The sequence below is a fragment of the Balaenoptera ricei genome, chromosome 1 (assembly GCF_028023285.1).
Source record: "Balaenoptera ricei isolate mBalRic1 chromosome 1, mBalRic1.hap2, whole genome shotgun sequence".
In the NCBI taxonomy this organism is placed as follows: Eukaryota; Metazoa; Chordata; class Mammalia; order Artiodactyla; family Balaenopteridae; genus Balaenoptera; species Balaenoptera ricei.
Genome location: NC_082639.1, coordinates 188,435,864 through 188,461,410, shown reverse-complemented (window position 1 = coordinate 188,461,410; position 25,547 = coordinate 188,435,864). Strand labels below are relative to the sequence as shown.

The window sequence follows — 25,547 nt, the reverse complement described above, 5'->3', positions numbered from 1 at the left end:
AATTAGCTTATTAGAAATGTAAGGTGTTGAAATTTAGCTAACTTTAGTACTAATTTAAAATAAATTCTTACTGTAATTCCTCCAAGGTATTTTTTCTGCACAATAGTTGATTATACTTCTGGTAAGTTTTTTCTTTTAGGAGAAATTTCTCTTTAGCTACTTGAATATATGTGTTTATTTCTCATCATGAGCTTTGTACTTTTAATTTTAAATTCAGGTTCCCTTACATCTTATGTGCATTTTCTTTTAGATTTGTAAGAAATCTTTTACTCGAAGACCACACTTGGAGGAACATATGATTCTCCATTCTCAAGATAAACCTTTTAAGTGTACCTATTGTGAAGAACATTTTAAGTCACGATTTGCACGGTTAAAGCATCAAGAAAAGTTCCATCTGGGTAAGCAGATTAATTTTTCTAGGAGCAGCATAGCAACTGTTGGTGGTCGCGTCATGCTGGAGGAGGCTGCTGCTGTTGAATCACTGAGGAGAAGGAGGTCGTGTACGTGGGGAGGGGCACTGGATTTGCTGCTGTTCTTGGAGATGAGTAAATATGGGGTTTGTTTTGTTTTGTTTTCTGGTGGCAGAGCTGTTCGTGGTCATAACTGCATTTATTTACAGTTGATTGTTGGATAGGTTTGTGAGTGCCTGGGGTAGGCATTTTTGTCTTGGAAAAGACTCATGTTTCAGAGAGTGTAGTAAACTTAGTATATTTGAAATTCAGTATTGTATTTGATGAATTCTCTCCCTCATGCTTATGACCAAGGTGGAGACTTGTGTTCCAGATGGTAGTACAGTTAGGTACATTTATGACAGTTACTCCCAATAATAAATTATTATCTTTCAAGTAGCCTCTTCCCTATCCTATTCAATGTTTTTATTGACAACTTGGATAAAAATAATATATTTCATGCTTTATGAATACGCTACATGACATAAAGCTGGCAGGGGTAGTTGATACAGCAGAAAATAAAAAAGTAAAAAAAAAACTCTCTGCTGAAAAAAAAAAAGTTAAAATAAGTTAAAATTAATTAAGAATAAATACAAAGTTGTACACATGGGAATGATCTGACTTTTTTTAATCGTTGGGAGTTGCAGAGCTGTAAAATAGTACAGAATCCAAATGCCTCACTTTTCAGATGGGCTTATTAATAGCAGAGGCACAGTCTGAACCAGTAATGTCATATGACTGACAAAAACAACTGTAGTTTTAAACTACATTAATAAAAATGTATTGTTCAGAATTAGGAAGGTAATCATGTCGCTGATTTTAAATTGATCTGGAATATTGCATTCATTTATGGATACCACATTCAAGATGGATTTTGACATATATTCTAGAGGTGGGTAATTATGGCAACATAGGGCTTTAAAATCATGTCATCTGAAAAACTTTTGAAGGACCTTGAAATATTTTGTTTGGGAAAGGGAGACAGAACAGCCATCTTCAGATATTTTCAAGGCTCTATTGCACAATGAGGAATACAGTTGCCCCTCAGTATCCATGGGGGTTGGTTCCAAGACCTCTCCAGATACCCAAATCCAAGGATGCCCCAGTCCCTTGTATAAAATGGTGTAGTATTTGCATATAACCTGTGCACATCCTCCTGTATACTTTAAATCATCTTTAGATTACTAATAATACCTAATACAATGTAAATACTATTTATATAGTTGTAAATACAATATCAATGCTATGTAAATGGTTGCCAGTGCCTGGCAAATTCAAGTTTTGGTTTTTGGAACTTTCTGGAATTTTTTTCAAATATTTTCTATCTGGAGTTGGTTGAATCCACAGATATCGGGGCGGGTGGGGGGGAAACAAGCCGAGTTCTACTTCTTTTTCACACATCCTTTGTCATCCTTTCAGTTTGCCCTTCAGTAGAACTCTGTCTTCTCTCCAGTTATTTGGTAAAATCATGGTGAAATTTTGAATCCAGCTAAGGTCAACATTACTGTAAGAAATTTGTATTTAATTTTGTAGGACTAAACAGAAATGTGCCACAGTCTTTTCGGTCGAGGCAGTGTCATTAAGATCTTTTGGTTCTAAGGAGCAACAGTACCTTTCCAAACCATGAGCTCTCTTAAGTATTCTGTTTATTCTTTAAAGTTTCTTATTACCTCCTTTCCCCAGAAATTTGGTATGTAACATTTTTCAGTTTGACCCAGTCTGATTTCAAACTAGGAATTGGCTGTTTCAGTTTATAATAAACTCATTAGTTTATTCAGCTTTTATTATATTAGATGCCTGGTGCTATACTCAGCTTTAGGAATATAGAGATGATTGTAACCTGTCTGCTGGGAATAAAATAAACACGCTAGAAGGGAAGAGAAAACTATAAATAAAAAATTGATTTTGTAAAAAATAATAATAATTGTGTTATGATATATGCATTAGTAGTGGTAGGTATGAATTTATAACATACGTATTAAATTTAACTTAGTATCTATTCTTAAAGTTTAGATGCACACTATTCTTTCCTTTTTAGGTCCTTTTCCATGTGATATATGTGGTCGCCAGTTTAACGACACTGGAAATTTGAAACGCCATATAGAGTGTACCCATGGTGGAAAGAGAAAATGGACTTGCTTTATCTGTGGGAAATCAGTACGAGAAAGGTGAGGAATTATCTAAATACCCAGAAACATCCTGGTACTGTTATATAGAAGTAATTAATGAATGTATTTTATAAGGATTAGGGTAACACAAGACACAAGGTACTTGAATTATGCTTTAATTTGAAATTTAAGGATAAAAGAAATTATATAATGTTATAGAAGGTGATATGAAGTCAGGATTTGCAGATTTAGATGGTGAATTTAACAAAGATACCATTTTGTGTCTTTCTGAAACCCCAGTAAATATACGTTAAAGGTTGTTTATTCATTCATTTATTTATTTTAAAGACATAAGCTACAAAGACAGCGAGACAGAAAAGTGACAAGAGCAACACAGGTTTCGAAGCTAGAAAGCAGATGTATCAGTGGTAACTGACTTAGCAGATCTGAGGAAGACAGATCCCCAAGTGGCAATGGAGAAATTGAGAACCTAGTTTACATCCCAGAATCCACAAAAGGTATGGGAACTGGCAGTCTCAGATACCTCTGAAACTAGGGTGAAGGAATAGGGAGCACTGGAGTCAGAACTGCTCTAGAAGTTAAGTTAGATCATTGGCTTCTCTTCCATCACCCACACAGGCCGTTGCTGCTGGACATCTTGGCTTCTAGATTTTACCCTTCAGACAGTAGATTAGAAAACAATTCCCTGAAAACATGAGCAACCAAAGGACAAATATATTCCCTGGTAAATAATACACCCAGATCACGTACAGTGAAACACAGAGTCATCAAGGCCTACCCATGCTCCTTGACCCTACCATCTGTGTTTAGCCTTTCACACTTAATCACGAGCAGACAGTGAAGAATTACAAGACACAGAAGGAGAACCTTTAACATGGGAGATTTATTCCCACACAAACAAAACGAAACAAAAACTTGAAGGAAACATATTATGCAGGAAGAAGAAAACTTGCAAAAAAAGAAGTAAACAATTACTAATATCCTCAGTTGAAGATATAGAATCCATTAAACAAGAACAGGATGTTATACAAAAGAGTCACTGACGTGACAAATCAGAACTCCCAGAAATTCAAAGCATGATCCACAAAGTAAAGACCTTAACAGAGAGATTGCAGGACAAAGTTAAGGGATCTCCAAAAAAGTAGAGCAAAAAAATGCAGAATTGAAAAGTAAAGATTAGAACATTTGGAAACCAGGCAAGAGGTCCAGAAGGAAAGAACAGAGAAAATGGAAGGGAGTAAAATCATCACTGAAATAGTTCAAGATGATTTCCCAGAACTGAAAGACATGAGTTGCCAGACAGAAATGACCCATTAAATGCTTAGGGCATTAGATGAAAATAAACCTACTCCAAGGTGCAGCACTATGATGTTTCAGAACACTGCGGACAAAGAGAAGCCTGTCTGTGCTTCTGCTTTTTCTAGGGAGAAAGTCACATACACGGAATTAAGAATGAGTTACTCGGACTTCTCTCTGAGCAGCAACACTGGAAGTAAGGTGGTCCAATTGTACCTTCAAAATTTGGAAAAAAAATAAATTCCAACCTAGAATTCTGTTCTTAGTCAAACTGTCAAGTCTGAGGATAATAAAGATACTCTTCATGATGTCAAAAAATTAGCTTTCACTGCAATCTTTCTCATGAAGCCACTAGAAGGTGTGCTTCACCAGAATGAGAAAGTAAACTGATGAAGAGGAAGACCAGGGCAACAGGAAATAGGAATTTTAATACGGTAAAGAGGCAAAGGGAGTTCACGGGAGGATGGTGAATGAAGATCCCAGGATGTCACATGTGCAGGATGGTGAATGAAGATCCCAGGATGTCACATGTGCAGGATGGTGAATGAAGATCCCAGGATGTCACATGTGATTATGTGATGGGTACTGAGTCCACACTCGTAGTGGCCGTGACCCATGACGTATTGAGGGTAGTCAGTGCTGAGATCCCTTCTGACATGTTTCCTCTGTTAACTAGTGGACAGAACGCTGGAGTAGGTCTGACCCCAAGGCTTTGTTGTTTTACTGTGGTAAGAACATTGAACACGCGATCTACCCTCTTAGCACATGTCTGGGTGTACAATGTGGTGTTGATAACCACAGGCACGGTGCTGTACACTGGGTCTCTAGAACTTACTCATCTTGTGTAACTGAAACCTCATACCCATGAACGGCAACTCCCCATGTCCCCCTCGCTGACCCAAATTTTCACCTGTATTCTGCTGGCTGTATAGCACCTGTATGCTACAGAGGCTCCTGCTGTTGTCTTTATGCCTGGCTGCTTGATTTAACTGAGGATACTCATTTCATTTCACAGAAATGTTCTTTTGTGACCTGTCCATGAGAACTAGACGTAGGTCCTGGTACGCCTAGGAGCCAAATATACACAGCAGCCTACTCACTTTGACCGTGTCTCTGCCAGCTTCCAGTACCAGGTCCCCTCCAGCCAGCCAGATGCTCTGGTTGGGATGAACCCTGTGCTTTGCAGTATTTGGTCGTGACTTTACTGCTGACAGGCTGGAAAGGGCTGGTGCCAACGCTCAGGGAAGCTGAGCGGCCAGGCCGACGCGGAGACCCTGCTGCTATTACCTTGTGGGCCCTTTATCCAGTAGTGGCCATACTGTTAGGTTTGTGCTTGCTACTCAGTTTTTCAAAAACATACAATATGTAGTTTAGTTATTTGTACTGTATAGGTAGTAAAACAAAGAAAAGGAATACTTACATAAATGGTTATTTCTGAGAGAGGGACGTGGTGGGGGATAGGACCAAGGAGGAGCATGTGGAGTGTTGTAAGGGACGGGAATGTCCTCTGTCTTGTCCTGCATTTAAGCGTTTAGTACTGTTTTTAAACAATATGTGTATATTTATATCCCTCAGTGTATAGAAGTTCATTATTTTAAAAAGATTAGAAATGCCACTTTCCTAGAAAAAACAAATGGGTATGATGGCAGGAAAATCAGTGTGCTACATTTCTATGAAAACTTGTATTTACAGATTGGTAAATTATAGTTTATCTTATGCATTATAAATTTTTTTCCCTTAAAGGTCTTCCTGTAAAAACAAAAAGCAAACAAACCAAAAAAAACAACCTTTCCATGTGTTTTCCTTTCTTCCCCCCCAAAATAACTTTGTCCATCCTTACTCAGCAGTTTATGTACATGGGAAATCTCCGAATGTTAGAACTGTAGGAAATGCAGCAGTGGTTACACAGTGGCCCATCCAGGGTCGGTAGGGCGGGAGGATTTAGGACTAGCAAGAGTTGTATCCTTTATATGGTTTCCCTTTTTAACATTGGCATCTGGAAATTACAAGTATCTGTAAAGTTTTCTTTGCCTTAAAACATTGTTTTAACAAGTTGTGAGCACATATTGGAAAGGAATAGTACTGATAAACTGGATTTCTTATATATTATTAAACACTGTCCACTAAAATTAACGTCAGTTTTACCTAATCAGTAGTGACAATTGAGCATTTTTCATTTGTATTTCTTGGAAGTTTACATAAGCTATATATTAAATCTTTGAGCAAACCAATGGCAAAGGAGGCCAAAGTTAAATTATTTGCTTTTTTTAAGGAGAGAGACATAATAAACATGTTTATTATGCTGGTGCGACTAATCCAATAAAGAGCAAAAATATTGTAGGAAAAGGAATAATTGACATCGTTATCTATTAGCTTGAACACTGTTCTAGTAAGCTTTCTAGAAATCTGTGTTTAATACATACGTTGGCATTAAAAAATCGGTAGGTAAATATATATATTTTTTTAATGCAGAACTACTTTGAAAGAACATTTGAGAATCCATAGTGGAGAAAAGCCTCATCTTTGTAGTATTTGTGGGCAAAGTTTTCGTCATGGAAGCTCATACAGGTAGGTCAAGCCATTTTTTTTCCCCAATATTAAGTATGATAAAATTATATCTCCGTTTTAACTCTCTTGTCTTATCATTGTGTTAGTTGTTTGATGAATTAAAACATGTCTTAGCACTTGTGATAAGCAAAGTTGTGCAGAAAACTTTGTGTAGACTTTTGCCCCTACCTTTTAATATTCATTTTGTAGTATAAAATATTTTAAAATATTTCCTCATCACTAAGTTTGCTGAATGCTTTACTGTCTAAGTCGTTGTCATTTAAATATTTCATTATTTTTCTTTGAATCAAAATTCATGAAAACTCTGGTGTTCTAAAGTTGGTGTATTTTTCAGTCCTAATTATCAAAGAATATTTTGGTATGAAAATAATGACAAAATTGAAAACTCCAGGATTCTCAGTTTTAGAATGTCTTCTGAGTATTAGTTGTTACTTACATAATATTTGTATAGCTGAGTGCTGACTACATTTGCAATTTATGAAAAGTAGTTTTTTAATGAATAAATAATAGATTACTTACTGTGAGATATGTATACAATTTTAAATTTTATTAATATTCTTAAGAATCTAGTTTTTACACTATCATTTCTTAACATACCTCTTTTTAAGTTTAAACAGAATGTTTCCCCTTTAGATGTAGTCCAGTTCATTTACTGGTTTTAGTCATAGGGGAATCAACACCTGTTTGGACAACTTGAATGAGAAGGCTGTTCATTTCACTAGGATGTATTGATATATAGATGGAGGATTATGGGGATAAAAGTAATTCAAATTAAATGAATTTTAATAACCTATTATAATCTTTTATAATCTGTTTTTGGGTGACTATGAAATGAGCCACACTTTATTTGGTTAGTGTGAAGAAAAGTAGTAAAATGTGATTGTCAGAAAGTTGATTACTTATCAAATTTACTAAGTTCTCAACTGTCAGTGTATAAGTGGTGTCAGTTGTCCAGAATAGGATTAATCCTTAGTAATTTGCTATCATATGTTTAAGTCACTTGTGCACTTACCCCCTGTGTCCGATTCTAATTCCATCTGATTCAGTCCTCCTTTTGCTCCCTCTGCAACATCGGCTGACGCCCCTAGACATTTGGTAGGTTCCCAGAAGCAGATTTAGGATCTTAAAGTCAGGAAGGCGTATCATCCAGAGGTCGTGGGAGCCTGTGCAGATGTTGAAGTGCTGCTTTGAAACTGGTGAGTGGGAGCCCTGGAGTCAGGTGGTGAAAGTGGGAAGGACCCTGAAAGTCAGAAATGGAGCAAATAATGGGTGAGCGTGGTGGAGTAAGCAGCCAGCTCTCGTTATGTAGAGTTAACCAAGTTTTTTCCTTCTGTGTCACTAGTGTCAATGGGCTTCAATTTTTTTTTCCTTCTGTGTCACTAGTGTCAATGGGCTTCAATTTTTTTTCTTTATAGACTTCACTTACGAGTACATCACGACGATAAAAGATATGAGTGCGATGAATGTGGGAAAACGTTCATTCGTCACGATCACCTTACAAAGCACAAGAAAATACATTCAGGTGAGGCGCGTTTTGTAATGATGTTTCCAAGATCCTTTTCAAAAACACCTGAAAACTGCATCATGTTTATTTTGGCTGTAATTTAAATAATTTGGTGGATTTGGTCACCCCTTTGTAATGCTGATTGTAAAAACCTTTTTTAAAAAGCATCTGAAAGAGACATAATTTTGTGACATGTTTTTTGGTCACTGTAATTTTAATCATTTGGTTACCCTTTATGACCACAAACTGTATTTTAAAATTTGTTTTAATCAAATTCTCAAGGTTTGCATTTTGCATATTATGTAGACATGTGCAATAATTACTATTGGCACTTCTTTGAAGGAAGAAGCCAAGATAATATTTCTCATTTTGATTGGATTTGAAAGAAGTTAGCAAAACTTAGATGCTTGAAGAGAGTTATTATAATTGGGGTGTTAAAGTTGATGTACTAGTGAGTTTTTGAAGCCCTATCTTTGGAAGAGTACCTTAATAATCCTGATCAATTTCAGATCTTTATTCTGTATTTATAATTTTTATACTCTGGGGATTTCTTTCATATTTTCCTCTCAGATTGATGTTCAGGAAGTGCTAAAAGAGCCACCTATATGAGCACAGTAATGGGAAAGAGCCATCTCTATGAGCCCAGTAGAACAGGTGATTATTATTATTATTTTAAACATAATTAAAATATAAAGTATGCAACAGATATAACATTTTCTTAAATGACCCCAATGAAGCAGGTTGCGGTTGTTATCGCCACTTTTAAGAGATGCTAAAGGTCTGATGACTTTCTCACTGGAATTGCGCATTTCCATTTTCAGGAGGAGAATTCTAAATTCCTAATCCTAGAGGTCACATGGTTTAATTGCACACGGGTATTAAGTTGAGACTGGTTTTTAAAGGCCAAGCCTTTGTAACTGAATATAAGAATAGAGATGACAAATTGGACTCATCTAGAATTTTCCTTTATATTTGGATTTTGGCTCATTGCAAATGTAAGAAATCCCCACAGATGAAAAATCTTTTAAAAGTAAAGTACAAAGATCTGAAAATGTTCAGGTCCTTTTTCTAAACATAAGACAGCCTCATCTTGATTAAGTGTATGTTCATTTGAGGTGTTTGATATCCAGACTTACATATTCCTAAAAAACATCCTGAATTTTGAAGTCCTTTCATTTATCTTACTCTGTTACACTGAAAGTCAAGATTTGAAGTGTACAGCAAAAGGCTACTGATTCCTTCTCCAAGTGGGAAGGAGGATTCACACCCATAAAAATAAGTACAGAGCCATTGAAGGAAGATATTTGAGTAAGAATATAAGGCAAACAGCCCGGATAAAGGGTGGCTTTACCTTCCTGGTATATGTTTTCTACCGTGTTATCTTACTGTTGGATAATTTGTTTCTGGGGATAAAAAAAAAAATTGAAATGCACCTTATAACGAAAATATTTGGGTCTTTAAGGTGAGAAGGCTCATCAGTGTGAAGAATGTGGAAAATGCTTTGGTCGTAGGGATCATCTCACTGTCCATTACAAAAGTGTACACCTTGGAGAGAAAGTGTGGCAAAAGTAAGTGAAAAGGCAGAGTTTCTCATCATCATTACCTTGATAAGTCTGGGGTGGAGGAAAGTTGTCTCATAGTTCATTTTATGTAATTGAGGTTGGGTTAATCAGCGATTTTTCTGTAGCTTCTATAGCTTTTCTGCAGACCTAAAGGAACTGAATGTAGCATATTTTTCATACTTGTTTTCGGTTGATTCAAAGGCTAGGAGGAGGTAGACATTGAAGTGAATGACTAGTATAAAATCTTGGCTTTCTTTGGGGATTTCATTTATATTTGGTTTCAGGAGCTCTCGGAGAGCTAAATATAAATAAACATACTGCCTACATATATTGTCATTAATATGACAACAATTACTGGAAAATGTTTGTTGTCAGAATTTAAACCTTTTTATTCACACTAAACATTTAAAATGGTATTTTATTTGAAGGAGGTATGTACTGTCTTTGAACATCAACTTTTTAGTACAGTTTAGATATCCGAGCTTAACTGAGATTAGTTGTTGAGTTTAAAATGTTCAAAGAAGTTCTGTTCTTGGACTAGGTACTTGGAGCAAATGGTAAGTAATAGACTTGGTCTAAGGTGTCAAGAAACTTAGTGTAATGATATGATCAACAAAATACACATAGTATATGTAAATGTAGTAAATGATAGGCCAATTTGAAGAAGAGTAAGGAGTGTTGATTTGTATTTTTTCCATTTTCATGTATTGGTTTATTGTTTCTTTCATTGATTTTGTTCAGCGATACATTCATTGAATCAATGTATTCATTGTAGTCATTGAACTCTTGTATGCACTAGATACAAGGAATGCTGCTAAGTGTTGGGATATAAAGATATACATGATGCTGTCTGAAGTAGAAGATAAAAACTTCAGCATATTGTATGAGTGGGTGGGAAATAGAACTGCAAACTCACTTGCTCCAGAGATTCTATAACTGTTTTTCGCAACTCCTTTATACCCTTAAAAATTATTCAGTACCTCGGAGGCTTTTGTTTATAGAAATTATATAATATAAAAATAGCATTATTGTTTAAATAAATTATATAATCATATTAGAAATTAAAATGATTAAAAATTAAGTACTTACTTATTAATGCATTTAAAGTAATAATATACCCATCATGCTAACATGAATAACCATTTTATGGAAAATAACTACTTTACAAAGCAAAAACAAATACTAAAGAGTGGCATTTTAAAAATATTTATTTATTTTATTTATTTATTTTTTGGCTGTGCCGGGTCTTAGTTGTGGCATGTGGACTTCTTAGTTGCGACATGCATGCGGATCTAGTTCCCTGAGCAGGGATCGAACCCAGCTCCCTGCATTGGGAGTGCAGACTCTTACCCGCTGGACCACCAGGGAAGTCCCAAGAGTGGCATTGTTTCACATTTTTGTAAATCTCTTTAATGGCTTCATAGAAGACAGTTGGATTGTCATATGTGCTTTTATGTGTTATTTTGTTTGAAGTAAATGAAGAAAATCTAGCTCACTCAGATACATAGTTGGTAAAACGAGGAGTAGAGGAATATTAAGCCTTCTTAGAAAATTGTGGCTGTTACTCTTTGCTGCCACACCAAAACTAAACCAGTGGTAGTTTCTTCAAGGTAGTTGCAAAGAGGAATCTGAAACAAGATTCATGAAGCTTTCATACTCTTACATTCAGTCTATTGGTCTATCTTGTGCTCTGAAGTGGATTTTTAACCTACTGTAATATGCATTTGTCATTTGGAAAATACGGGTTCACTGAGTTATGCAGATTTTCCCAATGTTAACCACATTTCACAGTACAGGAACAACAAATCACACTTGTTAACATTGCTTCCAGTCTCTCAGAAGGAGAACTGGGAAGCTGTCAAGATCACAGGGGCAGATGCAAGTTTTCCAAAATTCTTAATTAGCTTGAAAGCTCAAATTTTATCATTGATAACAAATACTGTCAGTTTTTTCCCTTGAAGTGACAGGCTTACTTCATTGAATTTCCAAGAAAATGTCTGCCACCTACTCAAGTCCAGCTGTACTCTGACTTCCGTTTCCTCAAGTGGAACGATGCTCCGTGAGGGGAGGGCTCCGTGGGCTCACAGCAGGTCTGCAGGCGCCTTGAGCACACAGGGTACCCAGCGTGCGGTAGAGCTTCCTGCTTCCCACCTCAGCACGAGGTTATCGGAAAGGCCACAGTGCAAAGGGTGAACGTTAATAAAATTAGTAATTTACTGCTTTATCACAGTTGTTTTTCTCTCTGTGAGTACATCATGGTGAAAATGTACAGTGACCATTAGTACATTTTGGTATCACTACCTTGTTTAGAGCTGAGGCACCACCACTTTCACCCACTGTTCCTTTTGCTCTTTAGTGTAAATGTCAACATCGTGAGAAAAGCAAGTCATGTTTAAAGTATGATTTTGAAAATAATTTTGATCTCATAGACCCTATGAAAGAGCTTTGGGATCCTCTCCCCACCAGCAGGGCCTGTGACCTATCTGCTGGCCTAGATACTTGTGGAACCAGAATCTGTATTCTCCATGCTCTGCAAGGGCTGCTAAGGGTGGATCTAGAATATGGAGCCTTACGATCATTTCGTGGAACCAACACTTACTTCTAAGAGATAAAAAGCCATTGAAGATTTTAAACAAGAGGATGGCACAATTGGATTTGTATTTTAGGTACATCACTCTTATTGATGTATGGAAGCTGGATTAGTGGTGTATAAATCTGGAGGCAAGTAAATCAACCAGTTAGAAGGCTGTTATAATCTAGGGAAAAGATGGTGAGGACCTAAACTAGGCAGTAGCGTTAATAATGAACAGTGGAAGGTACTTATTTGACCAATATTTAGGCCTTTATTGAGGGAATGGGAGCAGACACAGGTGATTCCTCTTTTCAAGGAGTTCCTGTTTCCAAGTGAGTGGTTGATTGATACCAGCCACTGAGTTAGAGAATATAACATAGGGAGATGATGAGTTTGGTGTATATTGACTTTGAGATGCTCAGTGCACACTGAAACATAAAATCCCATAGGTGGATAGTAGTCTACATCTCAGAAGTGAAGTCTAGGCTGTGTATAAAGAATTACATGTGAGCACATAAAAGCAGATTATTCAAGGAGAGAATGTGGAGAGTGAGGAGGACTAGCACCCACCCCCCAACCAGTTATTTTCAAATGTCTCTTCTTCTAAATGTTTTTAAATGGTGACTCCTTCAGTATCCTCTCCTTCACTTTCTGTTCACTGTTGTAAGCTGTTGGGATGTGACCTCTGACCTTACTGTCCCTCTCCAGTTGCTATCAGTATGAGTCTCTTATTGCCAAATCCAGTAGACATGTTTAAATCCCTTTCATAGTAGGCACCTCTGCTCCATTTGGAACTGTGTATCACTCCTGCCCTGAAAATCTCTGCTCTTTAGCATCTGCGTGAGAATGGAGAGATACATACATAGAGCCTGACCCATGCAGGTCCTTGTAGATTTTATCTTTTTCCTACATCCACTGTGAGGCAGTTTGTGTTTTGAGCATATCTGTGTTTAAAATGTCACTCTGTCTGTAGTACAGACCAAGATTTCTTAGCCGCAGTACTACTGACATCGGGGCCTGGTAATTCTTTGTTGTGGGGCCGTCCTGTGCATTGTGGGGTGTTTATCAGCATCCCTGGCCTCCACCCACTGGATGGCAGTGGCCAGTAGCACCTACCTACCCCCAGTTGTGAGAACCAAAAATGTCTTCAGGCATTGCCACATGTCCCAGGGGGGTCAAAACTGCCCCTAGTTGAGTTACCACTGCTGCTTTCTCTATTTGCCCATGGGAACCCTGTTTGCATCTCTATATTTACCACGGATATAAATGGAATAAGACAAGCCAGGCATACAGGTTGCAAGTCTTTTGCTAAGTTTATCAATGACACTCCCAGTTCACTAAATCCACATTATCTTTTTAAATGTCCATTTCATCAAGTAGAAGTAAGTTCCTAGAAGACAGGGCCTTGCATGGTGTCTCTGTAGCTACTTTGTAAATGTAGAGTTGGATGAATTGAAAAGTGAGAATGGTATTTGAAACCTTAAGTATACTATTGCTATTTAATATTAGTAACAACATGCGAAACGTTCCAGTAACACTCAGTGGATATGTTAAGGCCAACTGTCTTCTAGAACATTATGGTAGCCTGTGTTTGATTTGTTTTTCTGTGTACTCGTTAGAAGTGAATTGTTTCCAAGGTGAGATGATATGGCTTTCCTAGTAACTACCACTTAAATGCTAATCATTTTACAAATATATTAATCCTAACAACTAAATTTTGAGTTTAGGATTGTTTAACTCACAAATACATACTCTTAGGCACTACACTTTGCTTCTAAGTTAACTTCTGAGTAATTTATAGCTTTTTATGTCTATTAATCTACAATAAAAATAAAGGACTGGTATCTCATTCTTTTTTACTTAGGTGTAAAATTTATTTTATTTTAAGTTTATAATATTTATTTGTTATAAAGCGTACCTACCGAGGAAAAGTGTCCCCTTTTGATGAATGCAGATTTTGAGACTGCTGCAGTTTCATTTTTGCATCTATTTTAACTAAGGTACAATTTATATACAGAGAAATTCACTCTTTTTAGTGTGTAGTTCTTCAGGTTTTGACAAATGCATGCAGTCATGTAATCATTACCATAAGTTGAGACACAGATCTATCACCCCTAAAATTTCCACCATGTACCTTTGTAGTCAACCCCCTTGTACCCCTCTCATTGATTTTTTTTTTCTGTCCCTACAATTTTTCCTTTGGTATTTTTTAACGGAAAATAATAATACAAAAGTTTATTGATTTAAAGCTTAAAATTAAGCAGTTTAAAGTTGAAAATCTAAGGACATCTTTTATAGATTTATTTGTTGAATATAACTGGAGAAGGAAGAATCAGAGATAAGGTTGATACTTAAAAAGTATTTCCATGTTCATTTGGAGTTCTACGCTTTACTAATGTGAGAATTATATATGAAGTTGTAAGTGAAGTTGTAACTTATTTTCATTATGTTATTTATTAAAATTATATTGAAAAACTCAAACCTTTTTATTTTCTTAGATATAAAGCAACCTTTCATCAGTGTGATGTTTGTAAGAAAATTTTTAAAGGCAAATCAAGTCTGGAAATGCATTTTCGGACACATTCAGGTAAAACCTAATGGGTATTTTATAAATATTTTTGTGTAATTATTCAGAAGTGATATATGGACATTTATACTTTGTTGTTCTTGGTGAAATTGTTTTGTTTATTCTCCCAGTAAAATTTTTACTTATTAAAATTGATGTCATGAACAGACAATATTCTGATCTACTATTCCATATTATGTAAGCTTCAATACTTTTGAATATCATTTTGTAGAATTTGGGAAACATTTTTTCCATAGGGAATTCATTCAACTTTTAGTTCTCATCTTCCCCTTTTCTGGTTGTTTATGGTTCCTCTATATCTATGAGACTCTCTGAAGACATTTCTTTTATTTTCTTCTCTTTTAAAAGAGTAATTCAAATATGACCTTATTGTCCTGCTTACCAAGTTACTGGTTTTTATTTATTTATTTATTTATTTATTTATTTATTTTTGGCTGCATTGGGTCTTCGTTGCTGCGTGCAGGCTCTCTCTAGTTGCGGCGAGCAGGGGCTACTCTTCATTGCAGTGCGTGGGCTTCTCATTGTGGCTTTTCTTGTTGCAGAGCATGGGCTCTAGGCACGTGTGCTTCAGCAGTTGTGGCACATGGGCTCAGCAGTTGTGGCTCGCGGGCTCTAGAGCGCAGGCTCAGTAGTTGTGGCACACGGGCTTAGTTGCTCTGTGGCATGTGGGATCCTCCCAGACCAGGGCTTGAACCCGTGTCCCCTGCATTGGCAGGTGGATTCTTAACCACTGCGCCACCAGGAAAGCCCCCAAGTTACTGTTGTGTAGTTTTCCTTTTTACATAGTCAGTTGTGATTTATAGTAGAATGACTTATTGTGATTTATAGGTAGTTATAGTAGAATGATTTGCTTCAGCTGCTTTCCAGAAGTTATTTTCTTAATCTTCCCTTTTTTCCCTTGGCAGTGCTACCATATATTGAAATGTAGATTGTTGGATTGTTTCCTATATGTAGTCATAGTTCTTGTTTGACTTCTCATGTAAATTAACAATTTTTAAAGCTTTCTTTCCTTCTTTTCAAGAAAGAAACCCATTAATACATTTATGGCTGCTTTGCTTTATATTTACTTTGGATTTTGTCAAGCTGCTGTTCTGGTAGGGAAAAATAATTGATTTCATAAATATCAGAATTGGAAATAACTGGATTTGGGCAATTTCAGTAGCAAAGAATTTCAGTAAAGAATTTATTACTGATATAGTACTACTGTTAAAAGTAAAATTACACCTCTCTCAAAATGAGAAAGTCATAATTTGGGGGGTATATAAATAGTAAAAAATGAGGAAACTATATTAATGCTAGTCTCCACACTAGTTATAAGTAATATGTCTAATAAACTCATGATTTGAAAAAGATGGTGAACTTATGAAAAGTTACTTTGAAACCACTGATGATTTAAGAATTGTAAAACTACAGGAATTACCTAGAGGAGAAAGTTGATAAGAGCTGGCTTTATAACTGCATTAAGTTTTTTGAAAGCACTGATTTGTAGTAATTAGTTGATGACCAATGACCGTGGAATTCTCATCTCTGGATATCTCAAAGTTAGTTGGAATTAGGGGCAAGTCCCTCTGCCCATTGAAAATTGAGGAAATGAGCTCTGTTACAGAATAAGATAAAGCTTATGGCTGTTATGAAATGAGAGGGAGAAATCATTTGAAGCAGGGGTCAGCCCACTTTTTTGGTAAAGGGCTGGATAGTAAATATTTAAGTTTTGTGGGCCAGACAGTCTCCATCACAACCACTCAACTCTCTGTGGTCACATGAAAGCAGCCATCGAAGGGTATAAATAAATGAATGTGACCACATTCCAAGAAAACGTTATATACCAAAACTGTCAAGAAACTGTATTTGGCTTTCAGGCTATAGTTTGCCGCCTCTTGATCTAAAGTGATCAGCAGGCTACCCAGACAGGACTTCACAGAGCAGCTGTTCCGAGAACTGGGTGCTGTGTTCCCAAGTCCATTCCTGAGATTTACAGGTCCAGAAACTCAATTTTATATCTGTGCACTAATAGTTATAAGTATTCTGAGGAGTTCTTCAATACCACTGGAAGTAGAATCACCAGAGTGTCAGCTTACTATTCACCTTCTAGAGAATGAGATATTAATGTGTACTGGCCAAGGTGTCCTTTTCTCTTATCAAGGAAGCAGAGTTGCTAAATTTATTCATCAGAAGGAGAATTGCTAAATGTAGTTACAGAATAAAATTAGGTAATAATTATATGGAATCATTTACTGAGGAAATGGTGAAGGATGCTGAGCCATCTTTCCTGTTCTAACAGTGCACCTCGCTGGTGACAAGAGTAATTGTGTTCCCCAGATTCCTTTTCTCTAGTGCAGGTACCCTTAGTGCATTGTCTGTACTGTTAGAGTCTTGTTTTCTGGAATCCCCTTGCCGGACTCCCTACAGACTTCTTCTCTTCCATTATTCCTTCTTTAGAAGAGGTACAAATAATAGATTGGTTTTAGTTTTGGCCAGGTCAGTACCCTTAAGTGCTTCAAATGAATAGATAGGATCAGCGCCTAGCCCAGGACTTGCAAATCGTAGGTGCTTAATAAATATTTATTCAAGGAATGAATTTATCATGTTTTCCTACAACTACCCTCTAAACTCATGTATGTTTTCAAACCACACAATTAGAGAAATTCACTGGAAAATGGATATAAGATTTTTTTCTACAAATGCCTTATTCTCATCTCTTATGTGCTTTGCTTATGTAATCCTCAGAGTAGTAATTGTGTCTATTCAGCAGTAGTCTTGTTGAGATATAATACATTCAGTTAAAATGGGTGTAAAGCTGGTAAATTTAGGGCTTGATTTTAGACTTGGCAGAATTTTTAAGCTGTTTTTTATTGAAGTGTAACACATAAAGTACACAAATGAATTTTTATAAATGAGTCCTTCTCCGTAACCACCATTCAGATCAGGATGTAGGACATTACCAGAATTCCAGAAGCACCCTCCCTGGCCCCTCCCAGTCAGTAATCTCCTTGCAAAATAATCATTATTTTGACTTATGTCACCAATAATTAGTCTGCCTGTTTGAACTTCATATAAATGGAATCTTACAGTATGCACTCTTTTGTCTGGTTTCTTTCAGTCATATCATGTCCCTGAGATTCATCCATGGAAGTAGTTTGTTTCTTTTCATTTTCATATGAATATATCAAAATGTATTTATCCATTGTACTTTGATAGACACTTGGTTTGTGTTTACGTGGGTCTATTATAAATAAAGCTGCTCTAAATATTCTTGTCTATGATTTTTCAGACACACGTGCATTCATTTCTCTTGTGTACATGCCTAGCCCTGGGATTGCTGGCTCATAAGATATGCATATGTTTTAATTTAGTAGACACTACTAACCAGTTTTCCAAGGTAATTGTGACAATTTACATACACTCCTACCAGTAGTGTATGGTGTATGAGAATTCCAGTTGCTCCACATTTTCACCAGTACTTGATAGTGTCTCTTTTTTTAGCCATTCTGATGCATATGTAGCACTGTCTCAAAGTGGATTTAATTTGCGTATCTGTGATGAGTAATAATATTGAGCACCTTTCCATACGCTTATTGGTCATTGGATATTCACTTTTATGGAACACATGATTCATTCTTCTGCTGATTTTCTTAAATTGGATTGTCCATCTTTTTCAAATTGATTTATGGGAGTTTTTTCTATATCCTGGTTATGAGTTCATTGTTGGATATCTAAATTACAGGTGTCTTCTAGTCTGTGGCTGGCCTTCCCACTCTAATAATGATATCTTTCAATGACTGAAGGTCCCAGATTTTAAAGAAGTCTTATATCAAGTTTTTTCTTTCATGTTAGGTTTATTGTATCCCCTTTAAGAAACTTTTGCCTACCCCAGGGTCATTAATATTTTTTTCTTTTACCTTCTGACAATTTATTTTAACTTACATATTTAGATTATGAACTTTATCTTATTTTTGTGTTTATTATTAGGTAAGGTCAAAGTTCTTTGTTTTTTAGACATGTGGTTATCTAGTGGCCCTAGCACCGTTAATTGGAAAGACCATCCTTGTCTCAGACCATTTCAATGGCATATTTGTTTTAAGTTAAGTGATCATATATGTGTGGTTTGTTTCTGAACTCTCTTCTGTTCATTGGACTATTTGTATATTCTTTCACCATTACTATACCATTTAAAGTACTGTGGCTTTTGATATCTTGTAGTGTAAATCCTCCAACTTTGTTCTTTTTCAGTGTCTTTCTTATTCTTTTTCCTCTATGTTTTCATATGAATTTAGAAACAGCTTATTAATTTCCAAACACAAATACCCTCTAGCTACTTTTGGATTTTTCTAAGCATACAAACTGGCCATCTGTGAATAATCACAGTTTGTTTCTCCCTTTTTAAGTCCTTGCATGTCTCTCTCTCTCTCTCTCTCTCTCTCTCTGCCTTATTGCTTTGGTTCATATCATCAGTGGTATATTGATAGTGGAAATCCTTGTCTCCAGGGAAAAGCTTTCAATATTTCATTACTAAGTATGTTTTTTATAGATTTTTGTAGATACTGTTTTTCAGATAAAGAAATTATCATCTGTTCCTAGTTTATTTAGAGTTTTTGTCATGAATAGGTGTTGAATTTTATCAGATTTTTCCCTGCTTTTATTGAGGTGATTATATATTTGTTCTTTATTATTGTGATTAAAATACATTGATTTTTTTGTTTTGTTTTTGTTTGGGGTTTTTTTTTTTGTTTTGGTCTATGTTCATGAGATATATTGTCTTTTTTTCCTTGTTATGTCCCTAACAGGTTTTATTATGACTATGCTGGCATCAAAAAATAATTTGGGAAATAATACATCTTTTTCAGTTAACTGGAGGAGTTTATATAATATTGGCATTATTTCCTCATTACTATTTGGAAGAATTCACTGATAAATTCCACTGAACTTGTTTTCTTTGGAGAAAGGTTTCAATTACAGATTCCTTAATAGTTTCAGAGCTGTCAGATTTTCAATTCTTGTTTCATTTTTAAGGAATTTTATTTAATCTAAAATATAAAATCTATTGGCAAAATTCAGAGTATTGTATTATTTATCTTTTTAATGATTATAGGATCTTAAGTGATAACCTTATTTTATTCCTATTGGTAATTTGTTTTTTCTTTCTAGAAATTTGTTGATTTTATTAATCTTTCAAAGAACTACTAGATTTTGTTGATTTTTTTTTCTTTTTTATATTTGTTGTATATTTCTTTTCTGCTTTTCTCTTTTTTATTCTTTCTATTTTATTTGGGTTTAATTTCTGTCTTTCCCTATCTTCTTTATATAGATGCCTAACTTAATTAAATTTGGCATTTCTTATTTTTTATTATACATATTTTAAAGTTCTAAACACTTTAAACACTGCTTTAGTTACAGTTCACACCTCATTTTATATTTTATGTTTTCATTAGAATTCAGTTAAAAATAGTTTCTAATGTCTTCTGATTTATTCTCTCATTTGTGCTTTATTTTAAATTGTACTATATTGCCCAATTCCTAAATATTTGGGGATTTCTAAGTATTTTTATGTTACTGATGTCTAGCTTAATTCCACCTTTGTCAGAGAATATTTTATGCAAATATTCTGCATTCTAATATGATATTTTTGTCTACTTATTCTATAAGTTACTGAGAGCTGTATGTTAAAATCTCTAACCTAACTGTTGATTATAAATTATCTATTTTTCATTTTGAATTCTTCAGTTTTTTGCCTTATATATTTTGAGGCTGTGTTATTAGCTATGTGCAGATGGTTATATCTTACTGTTGATGGTCCTTTATATCATTGTAAAATGTCCCTTTTTATACTGGGATAAAGGACCAGCTCTCTTTTTTTTTTTTTTTTTTTTAAATATTTATTTATTTATTTTTATTTATTTATGGCTGTGTCGGGTCTTCGTTTCTGTGCGAGGGCTTTCTCTAGTTGCGGCAAGTGGGGACCACTCTTCATCGCGGTGCGCGGGCCTCTCACTATCGCGGCCTCTCTTGTTGGGAGCACAGGCTCCAGACGCGCAGGCTCAGTAGTTGTGGCGCACGGGCCCAGTTGCTCCGCGGCATGTGGGATCTTCCCAGACCAGAGCTCGAACCCGTGTCCCCTGCATTGGCAGGCAGATTCTCAACCACTGCGCCACCAGGGAAGCCCAGGACCAGCTCTCTTTTGGATAATATTTATGTGGTATTTTTTTCTTTTTACTTTCAGTCCTTATATGGGCCTGTATTTAAGATGTGTGTCTTTGGAGTATTATTTTATTATGATAATCTCTTTTAATCAGGATGTTTAGTTCATTTAAATGTCACGTGATTTCTCATTTATTTGGGTTCAAATCTGTCATCATGCTATTTGTCCCATCTGTTTCTTGATGCTTTTTCTTTTTCTTATCTTCACTTCCTTGTAATTATGAAGTATTTTTATTACCCATTTTCCCTCAGTTTACTTGTTAATTGTATGTTCTTTCAGTATTCTTTTAGTAGTCACCTTGAAGATCACAACATGTGTTCTTAAATTATTAGAGTCTATCTTAAATTAGTTCTTGATACCTTTCTAGACAATTCAGAGACCTTACGACACCATCTCTCTCAGCCCTTATGTGTTATATGTATTTTAATTTTACATATACTTTAAACCATGTAAAACATTATTATTTTGTTTGTTTGCTTTCAATAACTCATTTATTTTTAACCATATTTACCCTTTACTCTTCACTCCTTCCTTCATGACCATTCTTCTACCTGGAATCATTTTCCTTCTTCATGAAGGATTCCCTTTTGTGCATATCTGCTGGCACCAAATTCTCTTAGGTTTTGATTGTCTGAAAATGTTATTTTACTTTATGGAGACTCTTTGGCTGACTGTAGAATTTACGTTAGCAGTTATTTTTCTTTCAATATTTTAAATGTGTCATTTTTTTCCTCTTTGACCTTCTCTAGTGTTTGTTGAAAAATATACTGGCAGTCTTATTGTTGCTCATTTAAAAGAAATTTCTCTTTAATTCACTGCTTCTTAAGATTTTTCTGTCTTTGATTTTCAGTAGTTTTATTATAGTGTGCCCAGATGTGTTTTGGGCTTGTTTTTTTTTTTTTTTTTCTTTCTTTTTGTATTTTGTAAGATGGGTAGAACTTATTGCCTCTATGACTTGTCTTTTATTTAGGAAGATTCTCAGTCAGTTTTTCTTTCAAATACTGTTTTTGACCTATACTCTATTTTCTTTCGGGACTCCAATTATATGTATGTTAGACTGCTCGCTTTGTCTTATGTACCTCTCTCTTGCAAATGGCTTACAATACAAGTTTATGATGTAACAAATCTGTAGGTGAGAAGTGTAACCCAAGCTAAAACCTCGGTGTTGGTAGGGCTCCATTTCTTTCTGGAGGCTCTAGAGGAGAATCTGTTTCCTGCTCATTTGGGTTATTGGTAGAATCGATTCTTTGAGTTGCAGGACCAGGGCCCAGGTTCTAGTTTTTTAACTGGTTGTAAGCTGAGGGCTTTCTCAGCTTTTAGAGGCTGCCACATTCCGTGGGTCCTAGCCTCCTTCTTCCATTTTCAGAACCAGCAGTTCGGGATTGAGTTCTCTTGTCACAGCTCTCTGACCTTTTCATCTTCAGTTATCACTGCTTTTAAAGACCCACGTGATTAGATTGGGCCTACCTGGTTAATCTCCCCACTTCAGGATCTTTAACCTTAATCATATCTGCAGAGACCCTTTCACCATGTAAGGTAACAAAATCATACCTTTCGGGGATTAGCCAACCACCCTGGCTACTGTAGGAGTTTATGTTTCATGTGAAAAAAACAAAAACCAAAAACTGCCGTGTGAGAACCTGACTCCGGAAGAATTGAAAACTGGCCAAGCTTCCTTATTCTTGATCCTCATCAACTCTCCTTATTCTAATGTCAGGCTAGACATTGGTGTTACTACTTCTCATTCTGATCCAAAGAACCCGGTTAATTGAGTTGCTGTTTTAGCTTTTATCCTTCTTGGGTGGGAGGAAATCAAATGCTCTAGTTTACAACTCTTTTAGTGGCTATAGTGGGAATAATAGCAAGCAAGCAATAATGACAACAGCCTAGGTTTATCAAGTACTTACCACGTGCCAGTGTAATGCTAAGCACTATTATTTCATTTTCTCATTCAGTCCTTTCACCAAGTCTGTGAGGTAGGTACTGATATTATTCCATATAACAGGTGAGGAGACTATGCTTAGAAGTTGGGGAGCTTGCTCCAGGTTTGCCTGGTAAATGGTGTAGCTAGAATTCAAACTAAGATCTTTTGGATGTTTGAGCTCATTCTCTTTACCAGTTACTATACCGTCTCCACTTTGTGATAGCATGTATTAAGCTTTTATTAAGTTCTTGTAAGTATTCCCATGGAAAATTTGCTACTTAATTAAAATCATTGTCTTACCAAGTGACTGCGTTTTACAGTTAATTTCATTTGTGTTCATACAGGTGAAAAACCATACAAGTGTCAAATTTGCAATCAATCTTTTAGAATTAAGAAAACTTTAACAAAACACTTGGTCATTCATTCTGATGCCCGGCCTTTCAACTGTCAGCACTGTAATGCAACATTTAAGCGGAAAGACAAGCTGAAATACCACATTGACCACGTTCATGGCATCAAGTCACCTGACGATCCTCTCAGTGCTTCTGAGGAGAAGCTTGTATCCTTGCCAGTAGAGTACTCATCCGATGATAAAATCTTTCAAACAGAAACAAAACAGTATATGGACCAGCCCAAAGTTTACCCGTCGGACACCAAGACTATGTTGCAGAGTGTGTCTGCTGAAGTGTGTGTCCCCGTAACGCTGCTTCCAGTCCAGATGCCTGACGCTCAGAGCGACCTGGTGCGTCACACCACCACTCTCCCTCCACCTTCTCACGAGATCCTGTCGCCACAGCCGCCATCCACTGATTACCCACGAGCAGCCGACTTAGCTTTTCTGGAGAAATACACTCTTACTCCTCAGCCTGCAAATATAGTTCATCCAGTCCGACCTGAACAAATGCTAGATCCTAGAGAACAGTCTTACCTTGGAACGTTATTGGGCCTCGATAATGCCACTGCTGTACAAAGTATTTCTAATAGTGAGCATCATTCATGAGTAAACCTAAACATTCCACAGACTTTTTCCGTGGTTACGCGTTAATGGTAGCCTAGAGCTGACAGCTTTTAACTTAGTGGGGCTGCTATTTTTTCATTTTCTCTGGTTTCTCAAGTCCTCAGAACCGTTTCAAATCAAGAAAAATATGTATCTCTGTTTACTGAACATATGAATATTTGGACATATTTTGAGGTATAATATTTGAAATGGACATTTTTGTGATTTTTTTAAAGACTAGTGCTAATTTTTAATGGTTTCTCTAACTTTTCAAAACTATTAGCTGTTAACATTATGAGGGTATTTGTTTTTAGTCATCAGTGGAAATTTTTATTCTTCTTTAGTCTCATTCCTCGTTTCTCCCTTCCCCATCTTCCAAACAAGTGTTAAGGATGATGTAGCTTTTAAGAAAGAATACAAGAGTATATAGTACTGATAATTGCAACTGTTCCTTATCCTAACTAAGGTTTCATTATTATTTCTTCCAGGTTTTTAAAAACTGAAATCAGGAATTTGAATTTATAAGAAAGTCTTGGATAGTTCTGTGTTCTTTTTTCATCTGGCCATAATTTCAGTTTATCACTATCCTTTGGTCTTTTGACAAACTCAAAGCCAGAAAGCTAACTAATGCAGGATTAGCTCATTAAAGGAAATGTAGAATTGAAATAATTACCCAAATGATTGGTTTTTACCTGTGCTTCAACTATTATGAATAAGAAATGCAAATACAGGTCTAGGCATTAAATTACACAAGTTAAAAATGTGTTAAAAGCAAAATATGACAGTTTTAACTAGATATTTTTCAAGGTAAGTTCACCTTTTGTATTTTGCCATTTATTTCAGAAACAATAATATATCACAACATATATCTTCGTCTTACTATGGGAAGGGCAGTTATAACTAATTAATGAAAATTTAATTAACAAGCTACTTTTGGTCTCATTTACCTTTGCTAACTGAAACTCTGGGAAATCGAACCTACAGATTTCATATATGATTGTTAGAAAAGGTGACAAACAAACATAAAATTGGTGTCTAATTGAACTTAATGTTTTTTAATTAAAGGGAACCATTATTTGTATACAGATTTACATGTAATCTAGATCTTTATTTTTGCTTTACACATAGCCTAATGTCTGTAATTATCCTTGATTTTTATTTTTGTATGAGACAAAAGTTGAGGACTTGATAAAAGGAAATAGCAGTTAGAGCAAAACCTCACTGATTAAAATTAAATGAGGAAAAAGTCAGTCAGAATTGTAAAATACCTTTAAAGATGTGCACTTTCCATATTTTCAAGTCAGTTTAAACTTAAACTAGGATGTTTCCTAGTAGAGCTGCTTAAAGGGTTAGAGAATAGGCAGGGTTGATTTATTATTAGCATGTCATTTGTATGTAAACTACTGGAAAATAGCAATTTTAAGAGTTTTCTATTTCAGTTTTGTTTACACTCCTAATTGCTTTAAGCACTTTTTTTGTGTAAAGTCTGGCCCAGCCCTTGTGAAAAAAATCACAAATAAAATAATGAAGTTTTAGTGAATAAAATTTAACCACTTAATAATGTGGAAATTTGTTTGCTGAAGCACTTAAGAAATGAAGGTACTTTACAGGAATACTCACCACACTAATGGAAATAAAACAAAAGACAAAAAAAGTTGAGAATTAGGGCAGTTAACCAAAGCAGCTCATATAAGTAATAAAACCAACCTGAGTTTTGCCTCATTTATCAAAGTTTGGTTATAATCATCCTAGGACCGATAGAT

At 35.6% G+C, this 25,547-nt stretch overlaps 1 protein-coding gene across 2 annotated transcripts in view; it reads left to right on the top strand.

Moving 5' to 3' along the window:
• ZBTB41 (zinc finger and BTB domain containing 41) overlaps nt 1–24,561 on the top strand; it is a 39,163-nt gene extending 14,602 nt beyond the window's left edge. For both annotated transcript variants that reach the window (XM_059906018.1, XM_059906028.1), the window contains exons 5-11: nt 251–398; nt 2,488–2,617; nt 6,347–6,442; nt 7,858–7,964; nt 9,409–9,514; nt 14,579–14,667; nt 23,132–24,561. In XM_059906018.1, the coding sequence (XP_059762001.1) occupies nt 251–398; nt 2,488–2,617; nt 6,347–6,442; nt 7,858–7,964; nt 9,409–9,514; nt 14,579–14,667; nt 23,132–23,787 (1,332 nt within the window). In that variant the 3' untranslated portion in view covers nt 23,788–24,561. The remainder of the gene's footprint in view (nt 1–250; nt 399–2,487; nt 2,618–6,346; nt 6,443–7,857; nt 7,965–9,408; nt 9,515–14,578; nt 14,668–23,131) is intronic.
• The last annotated feature ends 986 nt before the right edge of the window (nt 24,562–25,547 follow it).